Below are 23814 nucleotides of genomic sequence, written 5' to 3' on the forward strand. Positions count from 1 at the left end.
GCCACACGCATCGCAAGGATCTTAGTGAGCCCTTAGAGAAAATCGTGCACCCGCACGTGTATGTGTATCATCTTTTTGAAAAATTCAATATTCTCCAAGGCCCAACACCTGGAGAGTCTGATCCGGTGTATTTTTTAAGTCTGTACCTGTTTGCATAAGCTCCCAGGCGATCGTGATGTGCTGCCTGGCAAGGCCTGATTTCTCTAAAACAACTTCCGTAAGGACTAAGTTCATAAACGCCAACTTGATAAGTTGAACTGGTAATTCCGCACCACGGACCCCTACCGAGCAACAGGGAGGACAGCTGCCCGATCACAAGGTGACCTCATCATCCACGGCCCGATTCTGGACCAAACAGCAAAAGGGAAAAGACAGCCGAGCAGCTAAGGAGACCCAGCCGTGGCCCACCTGCTCTCCCGCAGAACAGGGCACTCAGCCTTCCTACCAGAGTTCCGCCTCTATCATTCAAACCCGTGCTGTTCGGTATTTGGCCACTTAAGTGTAGTTAAGACTAAATAAAACTCACAATTCAGTTCCTCGGACCCACCAGCCATATCTCCGGTGTTCAACAGCCGTACGAAGCCAGGGGATACCGTATAGCAGAGCTCAAACAGCACATTTCCCTCATCCGGGGAATTCTGTTTCACAGTGCTCACCCGAAGCATTCATTTCATGACCACATCATCCCCGGTGGCTTGGCCTTCAAGCTTCTATCCACGCCCCTATCTGACGGCTACAATACCCTCCAGAGCAACAGTGCCCACCCAGGGCGGGGGGAAGGTTCCAGGTCAGAAGCCTCTAGGGCACGGGACATTTGCAAATCACCCCCACCCACAGATGCCGGCACCCCTAAGTCCTCCCACGGCTGAGAGGCTCTATTAGGCCACCAGAGGATTCTGTAACATTCTGAAAAAGAGCCTCATTCCAATTCAAACCACAAGTGCTAACCTCCTAAAAGAAAAAAAAAAAGAGAGAAAGAGAGAGAGAACGTACTGGTGTGACAGGCCAGCCCTACTTCTCTGGGAACTGCCCGGCCATAAAAATCAGGTGTTTTACTGCCTGAGAATTTGGAATTGGGGCCAAAAGAGAGCTAGCTGGAATACCATGCCCTTTTGAGTCATGGAGATAAATACAGGATCCCATCACCTAGCTTCAACAACTATGGACTCGGGCCAGCCTGGTTTCCTGCGGCCCCACTCACACCCCCTGTGTTCTTTAGGAATGGAAGGTTCTGGAGAACCCCTCCCCCGCAACACCGCGGCCCTGTGTCTGCACAAAGCAGAGGGAGGCCCTCTTGTGCGGGCTGTCGGGGGTCTAGGCCTCATCCTGGGTGATGGCTACAAACTCTCTGAGCCGAAGCACCAGTCTCCTGAGGCTGTTGAGACAAATGCAGGAAACAATCCCCATGGAATGCTTAGGCTGGCGTAGGGCTGAGCAGGGGCTCGCGGGCGGGAGGTCTCCTCACTGCTGTGGAGGCTGTCACTGTCACTCTTCCCGTGGCTGAGCGGCACTGTTCAGTCTTGTTCTGGTGGCCACCCCAGCATTTTCTTAATGCTTTCCTAAAGGTAGGGCAATTTTGTTTCATGCTTTCAATTTGGAATTAAAAAAAAAGTCTATACCAAAAAAAAGAAAAAAATAGTATTATCACTACCGAAGCTGTGGTTTACTTCTAGGCCTTTGCTGTTACTACGATTACTAGGACTAGTTGTAATAACACCAGCTACCAGTTTTTGAGCTTCTAGTCCATGTCAAGCATTGTGCCAAGCCCTCCATAAATATTATCTCACTGAATCCTCACAAGCTACACTGTAAGGGGGATTCTGTTGTTATTCTCACTCGAGAGCTGAGAAAACAGACCCAGAGAATTTAAGTGGCTTGCCTAAAATCATGGAGCTGAGGAAAACAGGATCAGAAGCCAGGTCTGCCTGAGCGGACACCCCATGCCTTTTACCACTACAGCAAGCACAGCTAAAATCCTCCTGGAGCCAAGAAACTAGCCCCCCACCCCCAAGCTAGAAGAACTTTCTATCACATATTCTAAAGATTAAAACTCCAAATGAGAAGGGACTCTCATTCTTCCCCAGTGGCTGTCTGTCCCGCTTTCAAATGCGTATTTCACCCTCTTTACTGGGACTCCTCGATTTTCAATATCTAAGTTGTTCATTGCAACTACAAGAGGATCCCCTGGATCCCCAAACAGTTCTTGAGTGGATGGGGCAGGAGAGCTAAGCCCCCTTTTAAAAAGAAGCCCTAAGGCTGAAGCATTAAGAACCAAAGTGAAACAGTCACCTCGTTTCTGGCTGGAAGATGTTCCCTCTCATTCCTTCCTATATAGGGAGAGCTGTTCAGCAAACAGCTACTCAATCATAGTTCAAAGAATTCCAAGTTTGTGCTCTTATCTCCACATGAGATTATCCTCAAATGAACCAGCATCTCTAACTCAAGGACGCACCTGTGGGATGATGCTTCACGGACTGCATGACCAGGAATTATCTAGAACAAACAGTTCTGTGCACAGCATGTTCTCTGAGGAGTCTGCCCACCCTGTACGGGAAAACCTGTTGTCTGCAGTGCATTTCACAGGGGTCTGGAGCCAAACTAGTGCAAACCCATACCATAGCAGAATGCCCACGAGCTGAAATTCACCTGCAACCTCTTTTCCTTCTCCCCACCCAAAACGTGCACCCACACTTTCACGCAACACACAGAAATCTCCGAAGCTTGGAGGAGAATGAACAGAGACTATCACTCCCAGAATTTGGGATTTCATAGTGCAGTGCAATTTCGGAAGCATTTGGTAGACTGATGGAGTTAAGAAAACAGATACTTAAGAGCCAACACCACTCACGGCCACAAACCCATACTATCTTCTATCGCTACCATTTCAAAAAGGACAAATTTAAAAGTAAAAACATAGGAAAAAAAAGCCAGAGGCTCAGAGTAAAAGACAACCCTTCCTCAGGAAGAGAGTAGAACTTTCAGGCACGGACACACGTATGCACAGAGGTGCAGAGGCAGGCGGAGTGTCACTGCAAACACCCTCCTCGTTTTCCCTCCCTCCCTGCAGATGGGACAACTGGTTCTAGACCACAGCTGGGCCCTGAGGAAGCACTCAACCAGGCCGGACGCCCCCCCACCCCCCCACCACCCGGCCCAGCATGGGAACGCATCTCAGCCCAGGCCCCGCGGGCAGTGCTGCTGGGCCCTCCCTCCGGGGTCCCCCTCCACAGCCCCATACTCCCCAGTTCCCATCCTTTTCCTCCTTCCTAACCGGGCAATGGCCGGCGGCCAGACACGTCCTCTGGTCCTCTGCACGTCCTGCAAAGCCCCAATGGAAATCCTGTCAACTCTGCTCCTGGAGAATAAACTCTACTTTTTCCCAGAAATGGACTTGAAGCGGTTCTGTGTACACACTGTGAGCAATGCCTAGTTACGGGGATTTAAGGAGTATACATAGTGCCACCCACAAAGTGAAGAAAAATTAGGAAGCACTCTACTATAACATTAAGATTGGAACAATTTTCAGAGAGATAATACACATGTGTGAATATGGCAAATGAAATCACGTGAGATACCACCTTCCACGTGTCAGAATGGCTAAGATCAGAGAGACAGGAACTAACAGGCGTTGCCGAGGACGTGGACAGAAGGGCGCCCTCGTGCACTGCAGGTGGGAACGGACGCTGGGGCAGCTGCTGTGGAAAGCAGTGTGGAGCTTCCTCGACAAAGTAAAAGAACTACTGTTGGATCCAGCAGTTCTACTTCTGCGTATTTATCTGAACAGCAACACTAATCTGAACAGGTATAATATGTGCCCCATGCGCAGCGCGGCATTGCTCACAAGAGCCAAGATACGGAAGCAGCCCAATGTCCATCCACAGAGGAAAGGATGCAGATGTGGGGTGTGTACACACACACACACACGCAGGAATATTAGTCATAAAAAAGAACAAAATCTTGCCATTTGGGACAACACAGATGGACTTGGAGGGTATTACACTAGGTAAAATAAATCCGAGGAAGGCAAATACGCCATATGATTTCACATACATGTGAAATCTAAAAAAACAGAACGGCTCACAGATGGAGAGCAATCCGGGGGTCGCCCGAGGGGAAGGGCTGGGGGATGGGTCAAAGAGGGGAAGGGGATGAAGAGGTACAAACGTGCAGGCACAAATAGGACAGGGACGCCGGGTACCAGGCAGGGAATGGTTACTACGTGACCACTTGATCGGGAGGCCCGTTCCACCTCATCCCATAAACACCCTCATGGCCACTCCTCCTCCGTCCAGAAGAATTCAGGGGCGTCTCAACTGGCATCTGGAACAGAATTAAGAGGGGGCGGGGGGAGCAGAGCAGGTCTTGCCTTTTCGTCCTGGTAGATCCTGTTGACGCTCTCCAGCTGCGAGTCGTGGCTGGACTGGATGCGGTCGAGCTGCTCCCGCTGCTTTTCCAGCTCTCCCTGGAACTCGTTCTTCTTCAGCTCCACCGCGCCTCTCTCCGCCGCCGCCCTGCGGACCCTGCCCTCCAGCTCCAGGATCCGGGTCTACAAGCACAGCGCGGCACGTGAGGGCGAACCCCAAGCTGTCCCCGCGCACCCGGCCGCTGGAGGGCGCTCCCTGGGAGAAGCCGGCTCGGGCCGAGCCAGCAGCTCGCCCTACAGTCGGAGGTGTGCTCCCAGGCCCCGCGGGCAGTCCTGCTGGGCCCCCCTGCGTCCCCCTCCGCAGCCCTACACTCCCCGGCTCCCATCCCCCTCCTCCTTCCTAACCGGGCGGTGGCGGGCGGCCAGACACGTCCTCTGCGTGTCCTGCAAAGTCGCGATGGGAATCCTGTCAACTCTGCTCCTGGAGAATAAACTCTACTTTCTCCCAAAAATGGGCTTGAAGGGGTTCCGTTAAGAACAATCCTGGAAGTCAATTGTGTAGAAGCGACTATTTTTTTCCAGAGAAAGTGTTACAAGTCGAGGAAGTCGCTTCTCCGGGCTTCGCTGTCACAGGCTTATGTCCCAGGAAATACCAGCACAACCCTCCCAGGGCGTCCTGAGGCCTGAAGGAGGCAAGTCCACGCGGTGCCTCAGGCTTTCCCAGGCGCGCAAATACTTAGTTTCCCTCCTGCCGCTGACAGAGCCCTTAACTCGTGGCAGACAAAACCTCTCAAAACAGATTCACCAAGTCCACGTCTGCCCAGACAGCGGGCTCCCGTGGAAGCGCACGGGGGCGGCCGGGCCGACAGGACACTCGGCGGCGACGGGGCTTCACGGCTAAGAGCCCGAGCTCTGCCATCGGAGACCGGGCTGGAATCCCCGCTCCTCGTGCACCGCACCGCTCTGCGTCTCCGTCTGCCCGCCTGGGAAGGGGGACGGTGAAGTCCCGAACGGACAGTTTCCCTACAAAACAATACAGTGTATCCACTGCACTGTTGGAGAAAAACCATCCGGGCACTTGTGAAAATGGGAAGGAAAACTTCCTTCAAGACTCCTGCAAGAGGGGTCGTGTCTATGCAGTAGGAGAGAGAACCGGCTGCACCCTGAACCCAGCTGAGACAGCTAAGGGCCAACGGTGGAGGGAGGGGTCAGTGGAGGAAAAGTGTCAAGAGGAGACGTCAAGGGCAGGGGGATTTCTTGCTAAAGGCAGGCAAAGGGCTCAGCCATCAGCAAGAGGGAGCTGGGGCCTGATCAGGTACTGGGGGCTGGGGAGGACTTAGCAGGATTCTTTGCTAAGTGGGCTGGGCAGGCTGAAGACGGGATGGCGGGGGGAAGCCAAGACGGAGGCCTAGAGGAGAAGAGGGGTCAGAGGTGCCTGACTGAAGTCCGGTCAAGGAGAGTCTCTGTCCTAGCTCAGCACTGCCTGACCCACGATGCCCAACAATAAATCGGAAAGCTAAAATCATTATCCCTGAGTGAGGATTTTAACAACCGCACCTCTAAAAAAAAAAAAAAAACACCTTTCCCACACCTGTTACCCAAATACATTTCCAACACCACTCTGAGATCCGGTGTGGACCGGAGGACCCGGCGGGCTGTCAGGGTGACAAAGCAGGCAGTCTTCCCAGAACCAGCGCCCATGGCTCGACGAAAAAAATCGTTCACTCACAGGCCAAGCCGAGAGGGCTCTTCTGGGGGCAATCCTACCACTCAAGGGCAGAGCGGATGTGGAGAGTCCGGCCCTGGGCGGGCTGTGGGGATATGCGGAGCCCAAGACTCGAGATACAGAGTGCACAAGCCACTGAGCATGATGCCTTAGGGGGCGGTAAACAGCAGAGCCCTCAGACCCCACCACCCGGCGACCTTAAATACTTGCAGACACCCATGCACACAGACAAACCAAGCACCTGGAGATCCACGCTCCGGGAGCTGGCGATCCAGTAGTTGAAGCCCAGGACAATGATGCAGGCCACCAGGGCGGCCAGCACGAGGGGCGGCGACTTCATGCTCCGGCGCCCGTTTCCCAGTCCCATCATCTCAAAGGCTGGGAGAGAATCTGCCAAACAAAACAAGCGAAGAAACCCTTGTACTCGCAGTGCCGCCGCACCAGCAGGAAGGCGTCTGTGCCTCGAACACGAACCTGTGGGAAGGAGACCATGTAAGTGGCACACCCAGAGTCCGCACGGGTGTGTGGCCCAGGCGGCGGGCCAGCCCCCCAGGACAGGCTGGTTGGAGGGAGCGCCATCCTGGAAACCCACCACCTGCAGGTAATTTCTCGTGCACTTCAGCTTCCTCTTCTGTAAAATGGGGTTAAGTGCAGTCCCTTCCCCGCCCCCCACTCCAGGACAGGTTGAGAATGAATCATCTCTGTACACAGTGACAGCTAATATTAAATGCTTCCACATCACCTTAGGGAAAAAAACCCATTTCTCATTATTCCCCCAAAGAGGCCTTTTTAATTTGAGTCCTAACACGGGAGGGTTTTTCACCTTGGACAGAATTACTAATGACACCCAATTAAAGCATTTGTTGAGCAAAGCCAGAAAGCACCCCGGAGGAGTGTGGACCCCCCACACACACACGGTGCTGGCGGCAGGAGTGAGGTGTGGGCCCGGGCTTCCTCGGAATGCCTGCTCCTCTCCCCGCGCAGCGCATCCACATTAGCAAGAGAGCTGCAGAGTATCCCCTTCTCCAGAGAAAGCCAGATACAGCTTACAAGAAGGAAGTGATCAGGTTCGTTCATGGACTTCAACCCAAGACCAGGTCTGCCCGGATACCAGCACGCGGCACAAAGCCCAAGGAAAGCCGACTTTCCCAAGTGCCTTGGCTGAGGCAGATAAAACAGGCCTTATCAGAGGAAGGGCAGCATGCACAATAAAGGGCATCTGTGAGAACAAGCATGCTTTTATGCCAGGTGTGGCCCACAATGGAGGAAGGAGGGGGGACGGAAAGGGGAGGGGGCAGAGGAAAGGAAAGATGCCCCCCCCCCCGCCAGGGACTCAACTTCTGGGTTAAGTTCATTCGAGCAAGAACAGAGCAGAGCCGTCACGACCAGCTCTCCCCCTAAGGTGTTCCTAGCCAGGTGTGTCACTGGGAGACCTCTTCCTTCTTAATAATCAGGTACTAGTGTGGGCGTCTAAATGGGGTAAATGAGCAATCTCTGGAATCACCTGAAATAAAGTACCACCAGAATTCCGAAGCACAGAACTGACCTTAGCCTCTGCTGGTGCCTCCCTCACCAGCCTCTGGTCTCTCAGGATGAAAGAGAAAAAAAAAAAAACTTTAAGGATCAATTATCAGTTGAAATCAGCAAGCACCGCTCATATTAAAGGAGTAATGCTCAGAAATACTAAACGTCTAGAAAATTCTATAGATCTGCTGAAAATGTGTCTCCACTGCCTTATATCTGATTTTGTTCACTAAACAGTCTTTTTTACTATTTTTAAACTTCAAGAAGTATATATAAAACTACTACAAATACAACTGGGGAGAAAAGCCACACAGTAAAGTATGAAATTTGAAGTCTCCCTCCAAATGGCGGCATCCTCCCATTCCAGCAGCTCTCAGCCCTCACAGGACCCCAGCATCACCTGAGACCACCTGGGACCCCAGCGTCACCTGGGATTGGGGCGTGGGACCCACTCCTCCACTTCCAATTCAATGGCTGTAGAGAAGTGCCAGGTATTTGTAGTTTTCAGTGTCCCCAGGTGATTCTAATATGCAGCCACTCTTGTAGGTGTCATTCTAGATGTTTCTTGATGCTTATACAAGCATCGCCATACATGTTTTTAAATCCAAACAAGATCATTCCCACTGTTCTGTAAGTGTCGTGAGTCACTTAGTCATACATCTTATCGCACTTTTCCTTGCAGCCCATTACGGTTTGCTCTTTTCTTTCTAAAGTTCTGGATGGGGCTCCACTGTGTTCCAGGATTTATTTAACCAATCTCCTACAGAGGGCCATCCGGCTTATTTCCAACAACTCTGCCATGAACACCCTTGACGTCCACATCTGTGTTTGCAAACTTCTATCCTGGTGTGCGAGCCCTTACACACAATTCTGAAACCCAAAATGCTCTAAAAGCCCAAAGGGATTTTTAAAAACTTATCCACGGCAACAAAACCTGACCTGAACTCAGATCAAGGTCTGATCGGAACTCACCCAAAGCTACTTATATAGTCTCTTTCTCCCTTCGTGTGAATATGCATATGTTTTGCTGCAGAAAGATTAGTGTTTGATTATGGGGTGCTGCCGCAGATCCTGCTGGGGCTGTCACATAATATATAATAAGTGCATCTTATTATCTTCTGAATTCTGAAAAATTTCTGAATTCCAAACACATCTGGCTTCCAGGGGTTTGGGGAAGGCAGGAGGAACCAGCAAGAAGCTTGCTGGGTGTGAGGCATTGATCAAGTGTTTCAAATACGGCACTCCCTGAAGCCTTGAGAGGCTCTGAGGGGGCACTGATCACCCCCATTTGGCAAGTGATGGAATACATCACAGACAGCTGTAGGTAAATTTCAGTAAGTGGTCCTGCTGGGTCATAGGCCTTTAAAACTGATAAATCTTACTGCCTCCAAAATATTTAGCAAATTACAAAGGGCAAAAAGTGGAGAACCCTGGCAGACACCACCTTAAGGAGCCAGGTGATCAAAGTGAATGTCACTACTAATGAGACATACCGCATCACAGACCGCCTAATAGGATGCACTGGGGAGAAAAGTTCTCAGGATCTTAAATTGAGGGATATTCTATGTTCAAAAAGCGATAAAATCATGAAAAACAAGGAGAAGACTGAGGAACTGTCACAGAGATGTGACAACTAAACAAGGGAACTATGGGTGAGGGATATACGGGAACCTTCTGTACTATGTTTGCAACTCGTTCATAGATCCAAATCAACTAAAAAATTTTTGATAGCTCTTACTCTATTGGCTTTCAAAGCAGTTCCAATAATTTACTCTCACTACTAGTATGAGAAATGTCTGCTTTCTCACACAATAACACCAAAATAAAACTTTTTAATATTTGGCAATCTCATCAGTAATGATATTTTAAAACACATTTCTTGGGGTACATGGCTGGCTTAGTCCATACAGCACGCAACTCTTGATCTTGGGGTCGTGAGTTTGAGCCCCATGTTGGGCATAGAGCCTACTTTAAAAAAATACATTTCTTTAGTTATGAACATAAATGAGCATCTTTTCATTTACTGGCCATTTGTTCATTTTGGTGAAATGTCTTTTCATATTTTCTGCCCATTCTTAAACTTGTTGATTTGTAAGAGCTCTTTGTATGCTAAAGATAAACAAATCTTTCGTCTTTCATGGGAATATCTTTTATTCTCAATTTTTCATTTGTTCTTGGACTTTCTCTTTGAATTTTTTGCCCATAGTTTTTGGTTATTGGTGGTGTTTTTAAAATAATCTAATCTTGTCGGGCGCCTGGGTGGCTCAGTTGGTTAAGCGACTGCCTTCGGCTCAGGTCATGATCCTGGAGTCCCGGGATCGAGTCCCGCATCGGGCTCCCTGCTCAGCAAGGAGTCTGCTTCTCCCTCTGACCCTCCCCCCTCTCATGTGCTCTCTCTCTCCTCTCATCCTCTCTCAAATAAATAAATACAATCTTTAAAAAAATAAAATAAAATAATCTAATCTTGTCAATCTTTTATTGTCTGGATTTTGTTGGTACTTAGACGTTTCTACTCTAAGTTTAGAAATACATTTACCCATATTTCCTCTCAACATACCTACGGCCTCATATGTTTATTTAAATCTTCCATCCACTTGGAATTCACTTTTGATGTAAGGAGTAAAAAATACAAAAATATGAGGTTTGGGTTTTATGTGTGTGCATGTGTGGAACGGCTAGCCTGTTGTCAGCACCCTTTACAGAAAAATCTATTTTTATCTAGGGCTTTGAAAGCCTGTCTTTGTCTATACTTAATTCCCTAACCATATACTTCTAGATTGGGGTCCTTGTCTGACCTTTTATTTTATTCCAGCAGATATAAGTCAATGGATGGATATACTACAAGTCTGAAAACAATAAAAACTCAATTCTCATTTCAAGGGAAGTATTCGGATGATCTTTCAAAATGCTCCTTTCTTGAGCCCGTTAAAATGCACTGAGCAGCTGCTCGGAGACAGATGCTGTACAGCCGCCAGGCAGCTCGGGGCAGGGTCAGGAGAACAAACTCTGGAACCTACTGCCAGTGTCGGACTCTGGTTCCACCTCTTAGGAGCCACAGGACCTGTCTGAGCATCGCTGTCCTCCTCATAAGGATATTTGAGGATTAAATGAGTTAAGATATCAGAAGTGCTTAGAACCACATCTGGCATATAGTAATTGCTCAATAAATTTTAACTATTATTACTTTAGAGATGGAAAGATGAAAAAGAAATCATTTCTAGATCTAGTCTTTGCCCCATTTTATAAAGAAAAGGTGATGAATGTCTCCCTTCCACCTTGATTCTATTTTAGAGGAATGAGCCTTGTGCGTTCGTCCTATTAACTCTGCTGCCAATGAAGCAGTGGTATCTGCCGTCACCTGGGGCTGACTCCCCACCGCCGCGGCACTGGACGCCCCAGACCAGGACCTCAGGATGGCCAAGAGAGGTTTGAGGAAGCCCCTCACCAGGTCCCTGCGCTTGGCTGCCCAGGGAGGTATGCAGCGGCCCAGAGGGCACAGTGAGGAGAGCCCGGGGCTCCCACTGGACACAGGGCCGCCCAGTGAAGAAGGTGAGCAGGAGGAAGGGAGGCCAGCACTGAGCCTCCGGGCAGCAAGGTGCTTGGGCGCTGACTTCCAGGGCTGTGGAAACCCCTGCTGCTGAAAAAAAAAACCAAAGGCCAGACACAGGTGGGAAGTGAAGACTGAGGCGGTGACTCAGAGCCATAGTTTACAGGTGTCCGATACCTCGGAGGCTCTCCTTCCCCCACCTTAGTCCTGTGGACCTAGGGGGTGATGCAGGAGACGTCCTGCATCAGATATATTAATAATCATTATAACTGGGGCTTCAGAATGTGTTTTGTCTCATATTTGATTGGAAGTATCTGACTTACTGAAAAATGATTAACCTTAATCTGCTAAACTCTGTGAAACCCCAGGCTTCCCTGGAGAAAAAGAAAGTGGTGTGTTTCTGCATTAAAAGTGTCTTGGTAAATGGGAAATGTGAAAAAAACTGCACATTCTTTCCTACTGGCTTAATTTAAAAAATTCAACCTACTGGTTAAAATTATTATTTGCCCGTAAGACAAAAATTTTTTTTGTAAAAGAAGAGAAACTTCTAATTACTTATAAAAGAAAAAAAAAAAGAAAAAGCACCTGAAAATGAGTAACCTGCCAAATACACTGAACCTACTACTTTTATTTTTTCTCATTTCCTTATTCCCACATAGGGTTTTTTTTTTTTTTTACGAGAGAGCCAGAGAGAGCATTCAAGCAGGGGCAGGATAGGCAAAGGGAGAGAGAGAATTTTTTTTAAGATTTTATTTATTTATTTATTTGACAGAGAGAACACAAGCGGGGGGGGGAGGAGAGGGAGAGGGAGAAGCAGGTTCCCCCACTGAGCAGGGAGCTCGACTCGGAGCTCTATCCCAGGACCCTGGGATTATGACCTGAGCCAAAGGCAGCTGCTTAACCGACTGAGCCACCCAGGCGCCCTGGACAGAGAGATTCTTAAGGAGATTCTACACTCAGCACAGAACCTGACATGGGGCTCGATCTCATGACCCTGAGATCACGACCTGAGCTGAAATCAAGAGCACAACCAACTGAGCCACCCAGGCGCCCCAAGAATTTATTTTTAAGTAATCTCTACAACCAATGTGGGGCTCGAACTCACAACCCTGAGATCAAGAGTCACAAGCTCTACCGCCTGGGGGCCCCTCCCCATAGGGGGTTTTAGTCATACAGGCAAATAGTGCAGGTAAGAGCAATCAAATCAGAATAGCTTGTTAGACCAACGTGGCCACTGCAGAAACAATACAGCTTCTCCAGCGGGAGAGCCCCACCTTTCTTCCTTCTCAGAGGAAATGGCCTCACCTGGATCTTGGAGAGTCAGAGCAGGAGGTGCTCGGCAGGAAGTCTAGAAGGCCCTCTGCAGTAAGCAAACAGACCTGAGAATGCCCTGTTCAGCACAGGTGAACGATTCGGTCACCAACATTTTTCCGAGGGTTAAAAATATTCTACCATGCCCCGAGAATGTCCCCAAGCCAGGGGTCAGCATACCAGGCCGACAGGCCCTCATAGGCCTGTTTTGTAAACACAGCCCCGGTCAGCTCCTTTATTGCCCACAGCTGTTTTATGGCTACAAGGCAGAGTTGATCAAATCTGCTCATAGGGTTATTATGAGGACTCAACTGGTCAAAGTACTTATTATCTGGCCCCTTAGAGAAGTTTGTCATCTCCTGCTCTAAACCATTAGGATTGAATGACCAGGTCCACAGCATTCTCCTTAAATTGCTCTCAAAACTTACCAGGAAGTGCAGAAAATCTCCTCCTCTCACTCCCCCAATCCCCAATTATAAACATCATGTTTCCCCAACTCCGGAAGCTGACAGTTTATAAAAGAAAAAAACTTCAACGTCATGGGGACCGCAGTTCATAACACTGTATTGCGTATCTGAAAGTTGCTAAAAGAGTACATCTTAAAAGTTCTCACCACAAGGAAAAAAATGTAACTGTGGTGACAGCCGTTAACTAGATTTATTGTGGTGAACATTTTGCAATACACACAAATACTGAATCATGACGTTGTACACCTAAGACTAGCATATGTCAGTTATACCACAAATTTTTTTTGAAGAAGAAACTTAAAATTCATGTGCAGGACAGGGCGCCTGGATGGCTCAGATGGTTAAGCATCTGCCTTCGGCTCAGGTCATGATCCCAGGGTCCTGGGATCAAGCCCCGCATCAGGTTCCCTGCTCAGCGGGGAGCCTGCTTCTCCCTCTCTCTGCCCCTCCCCTACTCTTCCACCCCTGCTCGGGCTTGCTCTCTCTCCCTAACCCATCCCCCCACCTCTCAAATAAAATATTTTTAAAAAATTCACGTGCATGTTTAGTACTATGTAGTGGAAATACCAAAGAGCAAGATGGACAAGTGAAAATGAATGAGAGGAACCAAATTCCATTGTGTTTTCTTCCAGCACTTGCAATTTTCTGAAGAAAGGCCGCCTCCCACACAGATGCCAAGACTTCATCTTGGCAGGAACTCCCGAATTTTCCTCCAGTTCAAGAGTTGGCAAACTGCAGCCCAAAGGCTGAATCCTGCCAGGCACCTGTTTCTGTGCACTGCCCATAAGCCTAGTCTTCACAGTTTTTAATGGTTGCAAAAAAAAAAAAATCAAAAGTTCACATGTGAACAGCACATGCAATTAAAATATGGGTGTCCCTAAATAAAGTTTTATTGGGACACAACCACTCCCATTCATTTATGCCCCGTCTAAGGCTGTCAGGCTACAAGAACTGAGTCTACCAGCAGGGCACATGAATCCCAGAGGGTATAGAAGATGCTCAGCGGGGCTAGGGAAGAAAATCCTAGCAGTTACATTAATTTGTATCCAAAAAGTGTGATATCAACTATATTTCAGTAATGTAATTATCACATAAAAATAACTTGCAAGTATATATGTATACTAATTATATTATCTCATATTATGTAACATTATGCTAATTCTATTATACTACCATAAAATAAATACTAACAGTGCTAAGAAAAGTAGAAACTGACTCTGCATGCTAAGTCCCTCTGTTGAAGGTCACAAGTCACCACCCCTGAGGTGCCTGAGAAACCCCTCTGACTTCGTTCGGCACTGAGCACAGTGAGGTGGACTGACAAATTATAACTACGCTAAACCTTACAGAGACTATGAAGCTTTAAGATTCATATGAAAAGCACAAATTGAAGTTATGCTAATAAACGTAAGCACGGGCAAACACGAGTCCACCGCTGGGAAGGCCCAGGCTTCTTATCCTCAGTTCTGCATGAGCCATGTCACAAAGTAAAACCTATGATGATATAATCAGATCTGACAAGAAACAGGCCAAAAATACTCACAGTTCAAGGAGTATATGAAAGAGGGCTTTACCGCCACTGTCACTAAGCATGAATCCAGCCCTAAGAGTATCCTGGGCCTTGAGATACAAGACAGTAACAATAGCACATGCACCTAATTTATAAATTAGTAACATACAGACGAGTGCTAAACATTTGTTTAATTGAGTAAATTGATATATAACATTGACTTAATTTTAAGTTGTTTTTTAAACTAATGAGAACGATCAAGAAAGTTTGGAAATCAGAGCAAACCACCGTCTGTGTCCCCATGATCATGTCATGTAGTACTCTTACGTATCTCTTCCTCCTGTCAGGCACTAATCAATCTTCAAAATCTTAGCTAGGGGAAGTTCTATTAACACAACCCTGAAAGGTTTTAAATAAAAATAAGATCAAAATATTGTAACAATCAGAGAAGGCATGATTTTTTTTTCTTCTGAAAGTGTAGGAAATTCACTGTGTGAAACAAAGTGGACTCCCTGGGAACTTGGTAAGCACTTCTGAAACTTCAAGCCAAGTCTTTTCATGTAATGTCATCAGTAACTGGAAAAGTCTAAAAAAGAAAATGACCACAACCTAAGAATGTTTTTTTGCTAGAGGAAGCGGGGAGCAGGCAAATGAAATAACACTCACACTTTTATAAAGTGAGACAAAAGCTTATCAAGACCATTCCTACTTTTGTGCAAAAAAAAAAAAAAACTAAGTCTTTTTTTTTTTTTTTACAACAACAAAAAAAGAAGTGTTTCTTTTTCCCTTATCCAAAAATGGATGTTATTTCTCACCTTAGGTCATTAAAAAAAAAAAAAAAGGTAATGAAAGAATACAACTACATTAAAGCCAGGGCATGGGGCCTCTCATCCCTCATCTTGGCCTCCCACCCTCCCTTCCTGGGGCTGGCCTTCTCTGGGGGCCAGGCCACCTTCAAGCTTCCTTTCACTAAAGAACCAGCCAGGGAACTCTGCTTAGCACAGCCTGCTAGAAGTGATACCCCAACCTTCCATCTCCTTCCTGGAGAGGCAGTTTCCCCAGGCTCTGCCCTTCTACCCTTTGTGTTTCTGATGCAGAAAGCCTGTCTGCACATTCATAGGATTTTCAATGGGGTCAGCAATTTCCTCCCTGCTGGGTGGCCACAAAAACCCCCAGGCCTGACACAGTCAACCATCCTCACTTCTGCTTCTGCCCCACCCCTCAAAAAATAATATAATACAAAATCTTTTCAACCCTCATCAATAACTAGGCCCATGGCCAGCAATTAGAAAGATGGCTTCCTTAGCTCCCAAGAGCAATATCGTCCATATCTGATACCCCCCAGCCCCCCAACCATTCCTTCCTCTCATTCTTGGTGCTTCATTTTTGAACAAAACCAATGGGGGAAAAATGTGATAACTTCTCCAAAGGAGAACAAAATACATCTGGAAGAGCTGATTGTTTTCTTAAACATCCTCAGAATTCAATGTCTTTTTGACCACTGATACCTTAAAAATTGAGTTCTGGCCTAGGGACAGCAAGTCTTACCAAATTACTGCTTTTTATTTACAAATAAAATAAAATTATTCTTCCCATGCATGAGCTTACCTTAATCTTCTATAACATAAACAGGAAGGACCACACCGCCAAGAGACTCCACTGCTCTTCTGGTTTCATGCTCCAAAAATTTCAAAAATACTAAAACTGCCGATATTTGAGTCAATCTGATGGCTATAAGCCAAACAGAGTCACTCGAAAGCTGTTAAATATCTCATCAGACTGTGGGACATCTTAACAATCCACCCCTAGGAATGTCCCTCAACATTTGCGGAATTTCGAGCTGTAGGGCCTCGGAGACCCCAAACCAGACAAAGAAAATCTCCGACCCATGAAAGCCACACAAGTTTGGTTATGCAAATTTGGAAAAGGGGTATCTGAAAATGACCAGCAACATCATGGCATTCCCAATACAATGGTCCTTAAATTCCGCTAAAAAGAACACTCATCAAAGCAGGTATTTTCTTATTTTACCTTAAAAAAAAATCATTACAAACATCAAACAGGGTGTGAAACAGAAACTATATATAAACCCAGGAGGCTATTTTTACAGCGGAGCAAAAGTTCTATGGATGCTCCACACAGTCATAGGTGGGAAATACACACCCAGGAAGGAACCTGGAGCATCCCCAAGACGGGCTCCGGTCACCTGCCCGGACGCGACCGCTGCCAACGTGGGCACCCGCGGCGCCCGAGCGCCAGGACGCGGAGGTGAGCGGTGAGCGGCGCGCGGCGGCCACCCGCCCTCCCCTGGCGCCAGTCACCCCCGCGGGACCCGCACTAGTGCGACTTCGGGGCTGCACGCTTTCGACTTCGGATGCCGACGCGCGTGACAAAGCGGAGAACAAAAAAGAAAGGCCCCGCACGCCCCAGACCGGTCTCCGCCGGGGCAGAGAGCCCTCGCACAGCCCCTCGCGGCGGCCGGGGACCTGGGGGCGGAGGCGGCCCCGGGGCGAAGGCCTGGGCCCCTCGGGGGCTCCGGTGACAGGCTGCGGCCGGGGCGCGGGGCCCCGGGCCGGGGAAGAACCAGGGAGAGGGAAGGCGGCCAGGGCGGCCCGGGAGCTGGGGCACCCGCGCCGCGCACTCACCTCCTGCCGCGGCTCCGGCGGCCGCTCAGCGCTGCGGGCCCGGCTCCCGGACCGCCCGCCGCTCTCCCGCCGCCGGCCTCGCGCTCTCGCCGGCTCCGCGCCGTGCGCCCCGCGCCGCGCCCAGCGCCGCCGCGTCTCCGGCCTCCGCAGCGGCGAGTCCCCGCCCCCGGACCGCGCCGGCGGCGTGGGGAGGAGGCGGCGCCGCGAGCGCGGGGAGGCAAGGCCGGGGCCTCGCCCGGACGCCGGCTCCACGGTGCGCGCGCCCTGACCCGCGGCCGCTCCTCCGCCCTAGCCCGGGCGCCGGGGTCGCGCCCCCTCCTCGGCCGCGGCGCCCCCCAACCCCCCCCGGGCGCCCCTGCGGGACGCGGCTTCGAGGTAGCAGGGGAGCGGGCCCGACGCTCCCTAACGAGGCGCAAGGGTGGGAAGGGGCGGCGCGGAGCAAAGGGACCTAGAGCAGAGAAACCCCTCACCTCACCCCCACCCCGGTCCGGAGGGAATTTTCCGGACTGTAGGGCCAACTATATCCAGCGCCACCCACCTTGCCACACTCACGTCTCCCTCACTGGTCCCGGCCCAAACTGCCCAGAGGAAAAGGGGCCAACGGATAACAGGAATTTAGGGGGAGTCTGTCCTCACAAGTTTGGGTTATTTCTTCCACCAGTCCTTCCCAGTTCCTAATCTCCCCACGACTGTTATCCCTCAAGCTTTAATTTTCCGTGACTGTGACCCTCCGGACTACTTGTGGATAAAATGAAGCTTCTTGGACCCTGCGCCAAGTGTGATCTTCTAGTATTCTCTAAGGATGAAGCCTGGGAGTCTGAATTTTAAACAGCGCCCAGCGCGCACATTTGTTTGAGAAGCACCGTTAGGCCACACCTCCCTGAGAGGGTGCCAAAAACGAAAGATCTACAGGGTGTTCGTACTAGAAAATTTTAAAACAATGGTTCTTAACCCTGACAGCGCCGGCCAGATGCGAAAATAAGCTAGGCGCTTCTGCAGTATTTGGATGCCAGGGTCCCACCTCCAGAGTTCTGAACCCAAACGCGGGAACTTTTGTTGGTTATAAAGCTTGCCAGATAATTCCAACATGGTCAGCACTAAGAATAATTCTAGGTTTATCTCTTTTCAAGCCTACCTAGCTCCGGTTTCTGGGAAAGGAACCTCTTCCTCTCACCCTTCCCAAATCCCAATCACACACACAAAACAACAACAGCAAAACACAACACAAGTAAATACACAAACTCCTAAGGGAATGCTCACAGCCAAAATGGTTTTCAACCAGAACAAAGACTCACCTTGAGAAAGGTGACCAAGATTCCTTACTGCCACCTGAGCATGGTCTCCTTAAATTCAGGAAAAGGATCCTTTATGGGCCAAAACCTCTTTATTTATTTATTTATTTGTTTTATTTTATTTTATTATGTTATGTTAGTCATCATACATTACATCATTAGTTTTTGATGTAGTGTTCCATGATTCATTGTTTGCATATAACACCCAGTTGAGCCAAAACCTCTTAACTGAATTTAGAGTAATATTCTATAGCCGGAAATGATACTTTCGTGACCTGCTGTTAGACTCTTGCCCTGCTGGACTAAGACTGCAAAAAGTCGGGGATGTGTTGGACATCAGCCCTGGCTTTTCCAATGACTTGTATCACTTCTTTCTAATCTTCTACTGACTTTAGGTGACCACAATCAGGATTTTTGGACAGGTACAATAAATTGCTCCTTCTGGCTCCCCTAAGTTATATTTTGCCTTCTTAGGCTGGTGGGCCATAACTTCTACCTCGTTTGCCTCTAAGTAAGTTTGCACTGTGTTCCTCATGTATCAACAACTAATTAGTGACTAAGCCAGTGATATTTTTCCAGCTTTATTGAGAAATAATTGACATATCTCACTGTATAAGGTGTCCAGCATTGGGTTTGATTTATATATATTGTAAAATGATTACCACAGTTGGTTCAGCTAACATCCATCTTCCCATATAGATACGACTGTTAGAAGAAAGAAGAAAAAAGGAAGAAAAAATTTCTCCTTGTGATGAGAACACTTATGATTTACTCTGCTAACCACTTTCCTATATATAATACAGCAGTGTTAACGCTAGTCATCACATTGTACATCACATCCCTTGGTACTTATTTATCTTACAATTGCAAGTTTGTACCTTTTGACCTTTCTCCAATTCCCCACTCCTCGCCCCACCGCCTCTGGTGACCGCAAGTCTGATCTTTTTTCTCTATGAATTTTTTTTTAAGATTCCATATATAAGTGAAATCATACAGCATTTGTCTTTCTGACTTCACTTAGCGTAATGCCCTCAAGGCCCATCCCTGTTGTCATAAATGGTAGGATTTCCTGTCTTTTTATGGCTGAATAATATTCCACTATGTGTGTGTGTATGCATATATATGCACACATACCACATCTTTATCCATTCATCCACTGATGGACACTTAAGTTGTTTCCATATCTGGGCTATTATAAATAATGCTGCTGTGAATATGGGGGTGCATATATCTTTTTGAGTTAATGTTTTTGTTTCCTTTGAATAAGTACCCAGAAGTGGAATTGCTGGATCATATGGTAGTTTTATTTTTAATTTTTGAGGCTTCTCCATACTGTTTGCCATACTTAAACCCATGATTCTTTTTTTTTTTTTTAAGTAGGCTCCACACCCAGCATACAGCCCACAGTGGGGCTTGAAGCTCAAGACCTGAGCGGATATCAAGAGCCGGACGCTTAACTGACTGAGCCACCCAGCTGCCCTTTTTTTTTTTATTTAAGTTCAATTAGCCAACATAAAGTACATACTTAGTTTCAGATGTAGTGTTCAATAATTCATCAGTTGCCTATAACACCCAGTGCTCATCACATCATGTACCCTCCTTAATACCCATCATCCAGTTATCCTATCCCCCCACCCACCTCCCTTCCATCAGCTCTCTGTTTCCTATAGTTAAAGAGTGTCTCATGGTTTTTCTCCTTCTCTGATGACTTCCTATTCAGTTTTCCCTCCCTTCCCTTATGATCCTCTGTGCTGTTTCTTATATTCCACATATGAGTGAAATCATATGCTAATTGTCTTTCTCTGATTGACTTATTTCACTTAGCATAACACCCTCCAGTTCCAACCATGTCAATGTAAATGGCAGTATTCAACCTTTCTGATGGCTGAGTAATATTCCATTGTATATATGTACCACATCTTCTTTACCCATTCATCTGTTGATGGACATCTTGGCTCTTTCCACAGTTTGGCTATTGTGGACATTGCTGCTACAAACATTGGGGTACAGGTGCCCCTTCAGATCACTACATTTGTGTCTTTGGGGTAAATACCTAGTAGTGCAATTGCCCAGCCCATGATTCTTAAACACTTTATGAAACAGGTCTACATGTCTAGGTGTTAGGGCAGTTTGAATCAATACATCTTTGCTGAGGAGGAAGCAGTCCTTTTCAAGTTTCATGAGATTCCTTATGAAATTTGACATTTAAAAAAAATTTGGCATTTTAAAGAAATAAAAAAATTATTTATTTATTTATTTATTTATTTATTTATTTATTTTATTTATTTTAGATAGAGAAAGAGTGCATGAGCTAGAGGGAGGGGCAGAGGAAGAGGGAAAGAAGAATCTCAAGCAGACTCCCTGCTGAGCGTGGAGCCCAATGCGGGGCTGGATCCCAGGACCCTGAGATCATGATCTGAGCCGACGCCAACAGTCAGTCACTCAACCAACTGAGCCACCCAGATGCCCCGAAATTTGGCATTGTAAAGATGCAGGTATATGTATATATATATTTCACATATAATATATATATACTAGATTTGCATTCTTTATAAAGTACTCTTCAATTTCTTCATGGCTTCTCACCCAAAATACTTAAACTAATCAATCTCCAGCCCTAAAAATTCAATTGGGAAGATTTTGATTAACGGATGTGCAAGGGGCTGTGGTGGTTGGTTGCAGTGGGCATCCATGTTTTGTTTATTCAACATCCTTTTCCATTGCTTCTCAGCCTTTTGGCTAAGATCCTTTCCCTCACTCGCTAGTAGCACACTGTCTTCATACAGGAATGTCCCCCCATCTCCAAGGGATACAGCCTTGGTAGATTGTCAATCAAAGCAATGTCCTCTCCAGCTCAAGGGATGAACCTTATATAAGTTTCCTATTTGCTGCCCTAACAAATCATTCAACTTAAAGCAACACAAATTTACTATCTTACAGCTCTGTAGGTCAAAACTTTCATCAAGGTGTCAGCAAGGCTGCATTCCTTTCTGGAGGCTCTAGAGAAGACCCCTTTTTTGCCCTTTCTAGCTCCTAAAGGCTGTCTGCATTCCTGGGCTTGTGACCTCCTGCCTCCCTCTTCAAAACCAGCAATCTCATGATTAGTAACATCTTTCTAATCCTGCTTCCATAGTCACATCTCTCGGATCCAGTTGGGAAAGTTTCCTCACTTCTTAGGATCCTTGTGATTAACTGGTCTCACCCAAATAATGCAAGATAATCTTTCCCCCTCAAGGCCCTTAACTTAATCACATCTGTAAAGTCCCTTTTGTGATGTAAGGTCACATTAACAGACTCCAGGGATGAAGACATGGACATCTTTGGGGGGACCATTATTCTGCCTACCACAGGGTCCTCAACTTAGCTGGTCTGTTACACTCTGTTCCTGGAATGAACAAAGTGATGATTCGAGGACTGAAAAATATTGATATGCACTTACCTCAATGACAGTACTCATCTTCCTCGGCACATAGTTCTGGAGGGCTGGTTTCTGTGCTTCCCAAAGCCCAACTCTTAAGTTTACCCTTTAATTATTAGACTTTCCCCATAGCCTAGAATTTGCTGGAGCTAAATGTAATACATAGTAGGACAACATCAGTGCAGTATCAATTAGAGTTCTTGGTGGCAAACAACAGGAACAGCCTCTATCAATCTTAAGGAAAAGGGGAATTAACTGGATAAATGTCAGGGTCTCACAGAATCAATGGTGAGAACCAGTGAAATCATACTGATTGGTTTCCAATCAGTTTGGAAAACCTGGATGCTGCAGAAGGCTAGGCAGCAGAAATCAGAGCAAAAGTGACACAGCAGGAGTGTGTATTCTATGTGCCACACTGCGGCATCTTTAAGAAATAGGACCCCCCAACTGACCCCATGTCTTTGTAATGCTTGCTCAAGATACACAGTGTCCAGAGGAGGCTTCTAGTTGATTCTGAGCCCAGCCCCCCAGGCTAACAGGGACAACTCCTCTGGTTTCTGCAGCGGGATGGGGCCACTAATTCTCATCAAGGCTACCCGCCATGGGACATTTTCCCCAAAAAAGGAGATTGAGATGCCTATAAAAAGAGGAGATAGAATGCTGGCAGGCAAAAAAAACTAGCAAATGTCCCCCACAAATATCCAAAGAAATTCAAAGGGCAAAAGGGAGGCAGAAATCATACCTATTTAGGAAAATCAGGAGAGAGTATATTGAAAGTGGATGTAGAACAGGGGCTATCCTATAGAAATGGAATTAAGCCACATGTATAATTTTATTATTTTTATATTTTTTTATTTAAGTAATCTCCACACCCAATGTGGGGTTCGAACTCATGACCCCAAGATCAAGAGTTGCATGCCCTTCTGACTGAACCAATCAGGCACCCCACCACATATATAATTTTAAATTTTCTAGTAGCTGCATTAAAAAAAGTAAGAAGAAAACAAGTGAAAATAATTTTAAAGTATTTTTTCTAACCCACTATATCCAATGTATTATCATTTAAACACATAATTCATAAAATGTTAATGAGACGTTTTTCAGGTAATTAAGTATTTACACTGCTCCAGTTTTTTTAAAATTTAAATTAAATTAAAAGTCCAGTTCTTGGGGTGCCTGGTAGCTCAGCCGGTTAAGCAGCCGACTCTTGGTTTTTGCTCAGGGCATGATCTCAGGGTCATGAGATCGACCTGTACATGGAGCTTGTGCTCAGCATGGTGTCTGCTTGAGATTCTCTCCCTCTGCCCCATCCCCCTATTCACACACACTCTCTCTCTCTCTCTAAAATAAATAAAATCTTAAAAAAAAAATTCAGTTCTTCCTTGGTATCTGTCACATTTCAGGGGCTCAGTAGCCACATGTGGCTAGTGTCTACCATATTGGACAGCCTAGATCTAGAAGGATGGTGTATCAGTGTGGGCCCAAGCAGGAGAGAGAAAACACAGTAATTTGAACAGGGCAAGTTTAATATAAAAAAATCATTAATTATAGCAGGGTATTGGACTAACAAGGGCTTGGCTGGTAAGATGCAAAGAGAACCGTAAAAAATGTGGGAATGGCAAATATATGGGGCAGCCAGTACCCCTTAGGGCTGACATAGATCATCCAAGTAAGAGCTCCCCATCTACCCATCTACCTGAGAGGAAGGAGACCAAGATCTCACTGGAGAGAGCATGGCTATGGTTCCCTGGATGGCAGAGAAATTGTGGTGCCAGTAGAATTTGGTGGAAATCTGCCCTCTAGAACTTTCCAGAAATCACCTTCTGCTGTTGGTCGCCATTGGCTGTCCTGCACTGCAGAACCTCAGCCCCAAGGAAGCCGTGTGTGCTGCGGGAGCCAGAAGCATGGATATTTCTGTAAAGACAGAAACATGAAGGCGAGATACTCCAGCATGATGACAGACATAGAAGGAGAAAAGCATGACACAGAACAAGGGGACTAGTTGGGATTG

At 47.1% G+C, this 23814-nt stretch overlaps 1 protein-coding gene and 1 long non-coding RNA gene across 4 annotated transcripts in view; both read right to left on the reverse strand.

The window, feature by feature from the left end:
• The window catches only part of GOLM1 (golgi membrane protein 1), a 52959-nt gene extending 35712 nt beyond the window's left edge, over positions 1 to 17247 (reverse strand). For both annotated transcript variants that reach the window (XM_036097675.2, XM_036097672.2), the window contains exons 1-3: positions 17094 to 17247; positions 6331 to 6479; positions 4367 to 4546 (exon numbers count right to left, since the gene is read on the reverse strand). In XM_036097675.2, coding sequence (XP_035953568.1) covers positions 4367 to 4546; positions 6331 to 6459 — 309 coding nt within the window. In that variant the 5' untranslated portion in view covers positions 6460 to 6479; positions 17094 to 17247. The remainder of the gene's footprint in view (positions 1 to 4366; positions 4547 to 6330; positions 6480 to 17093) is intronic.
• A 1713-nt stretch (positions 17248 to 18960) lies between these two features.
• The window catches only part of LOC144380166 (uncharacterized), a 30952-nt gene continuing 26098 nt past the window's right edge, over positions 18961 to 23814 (reverse strand). For both annotated transcript variants that reach the window (XR_013444000.1, XR_013443999.1), the window contains exons 6-7: positions 23500 to 23717; positions 18961 to 19090 (exon numbers count right to left, since the gene is read on the reverse strand). This is a non-coding gene — a long non-coding RNA (uncharacterized LOC144380166). The remainder of the gene's footprint in view (positions 19091 to 23499; positions 23718 to 23814) is intronic.

Source organism: Halichoerus grypus, chromosome 14 (genome assembly GCF_964656455.1).
Source record: "Halichoerus grypus chromosome 14, mHalGry1.hap1.1, whole genome shotgun sequence".
In the NCBI taxonomy this organism is placed as follows: domain Eukaryota; kingdom Metazoa; phylum Chordata; class Mammalia; order Carnivora; family Phocidae; genus Halichoerus; species Halichoerus grypus.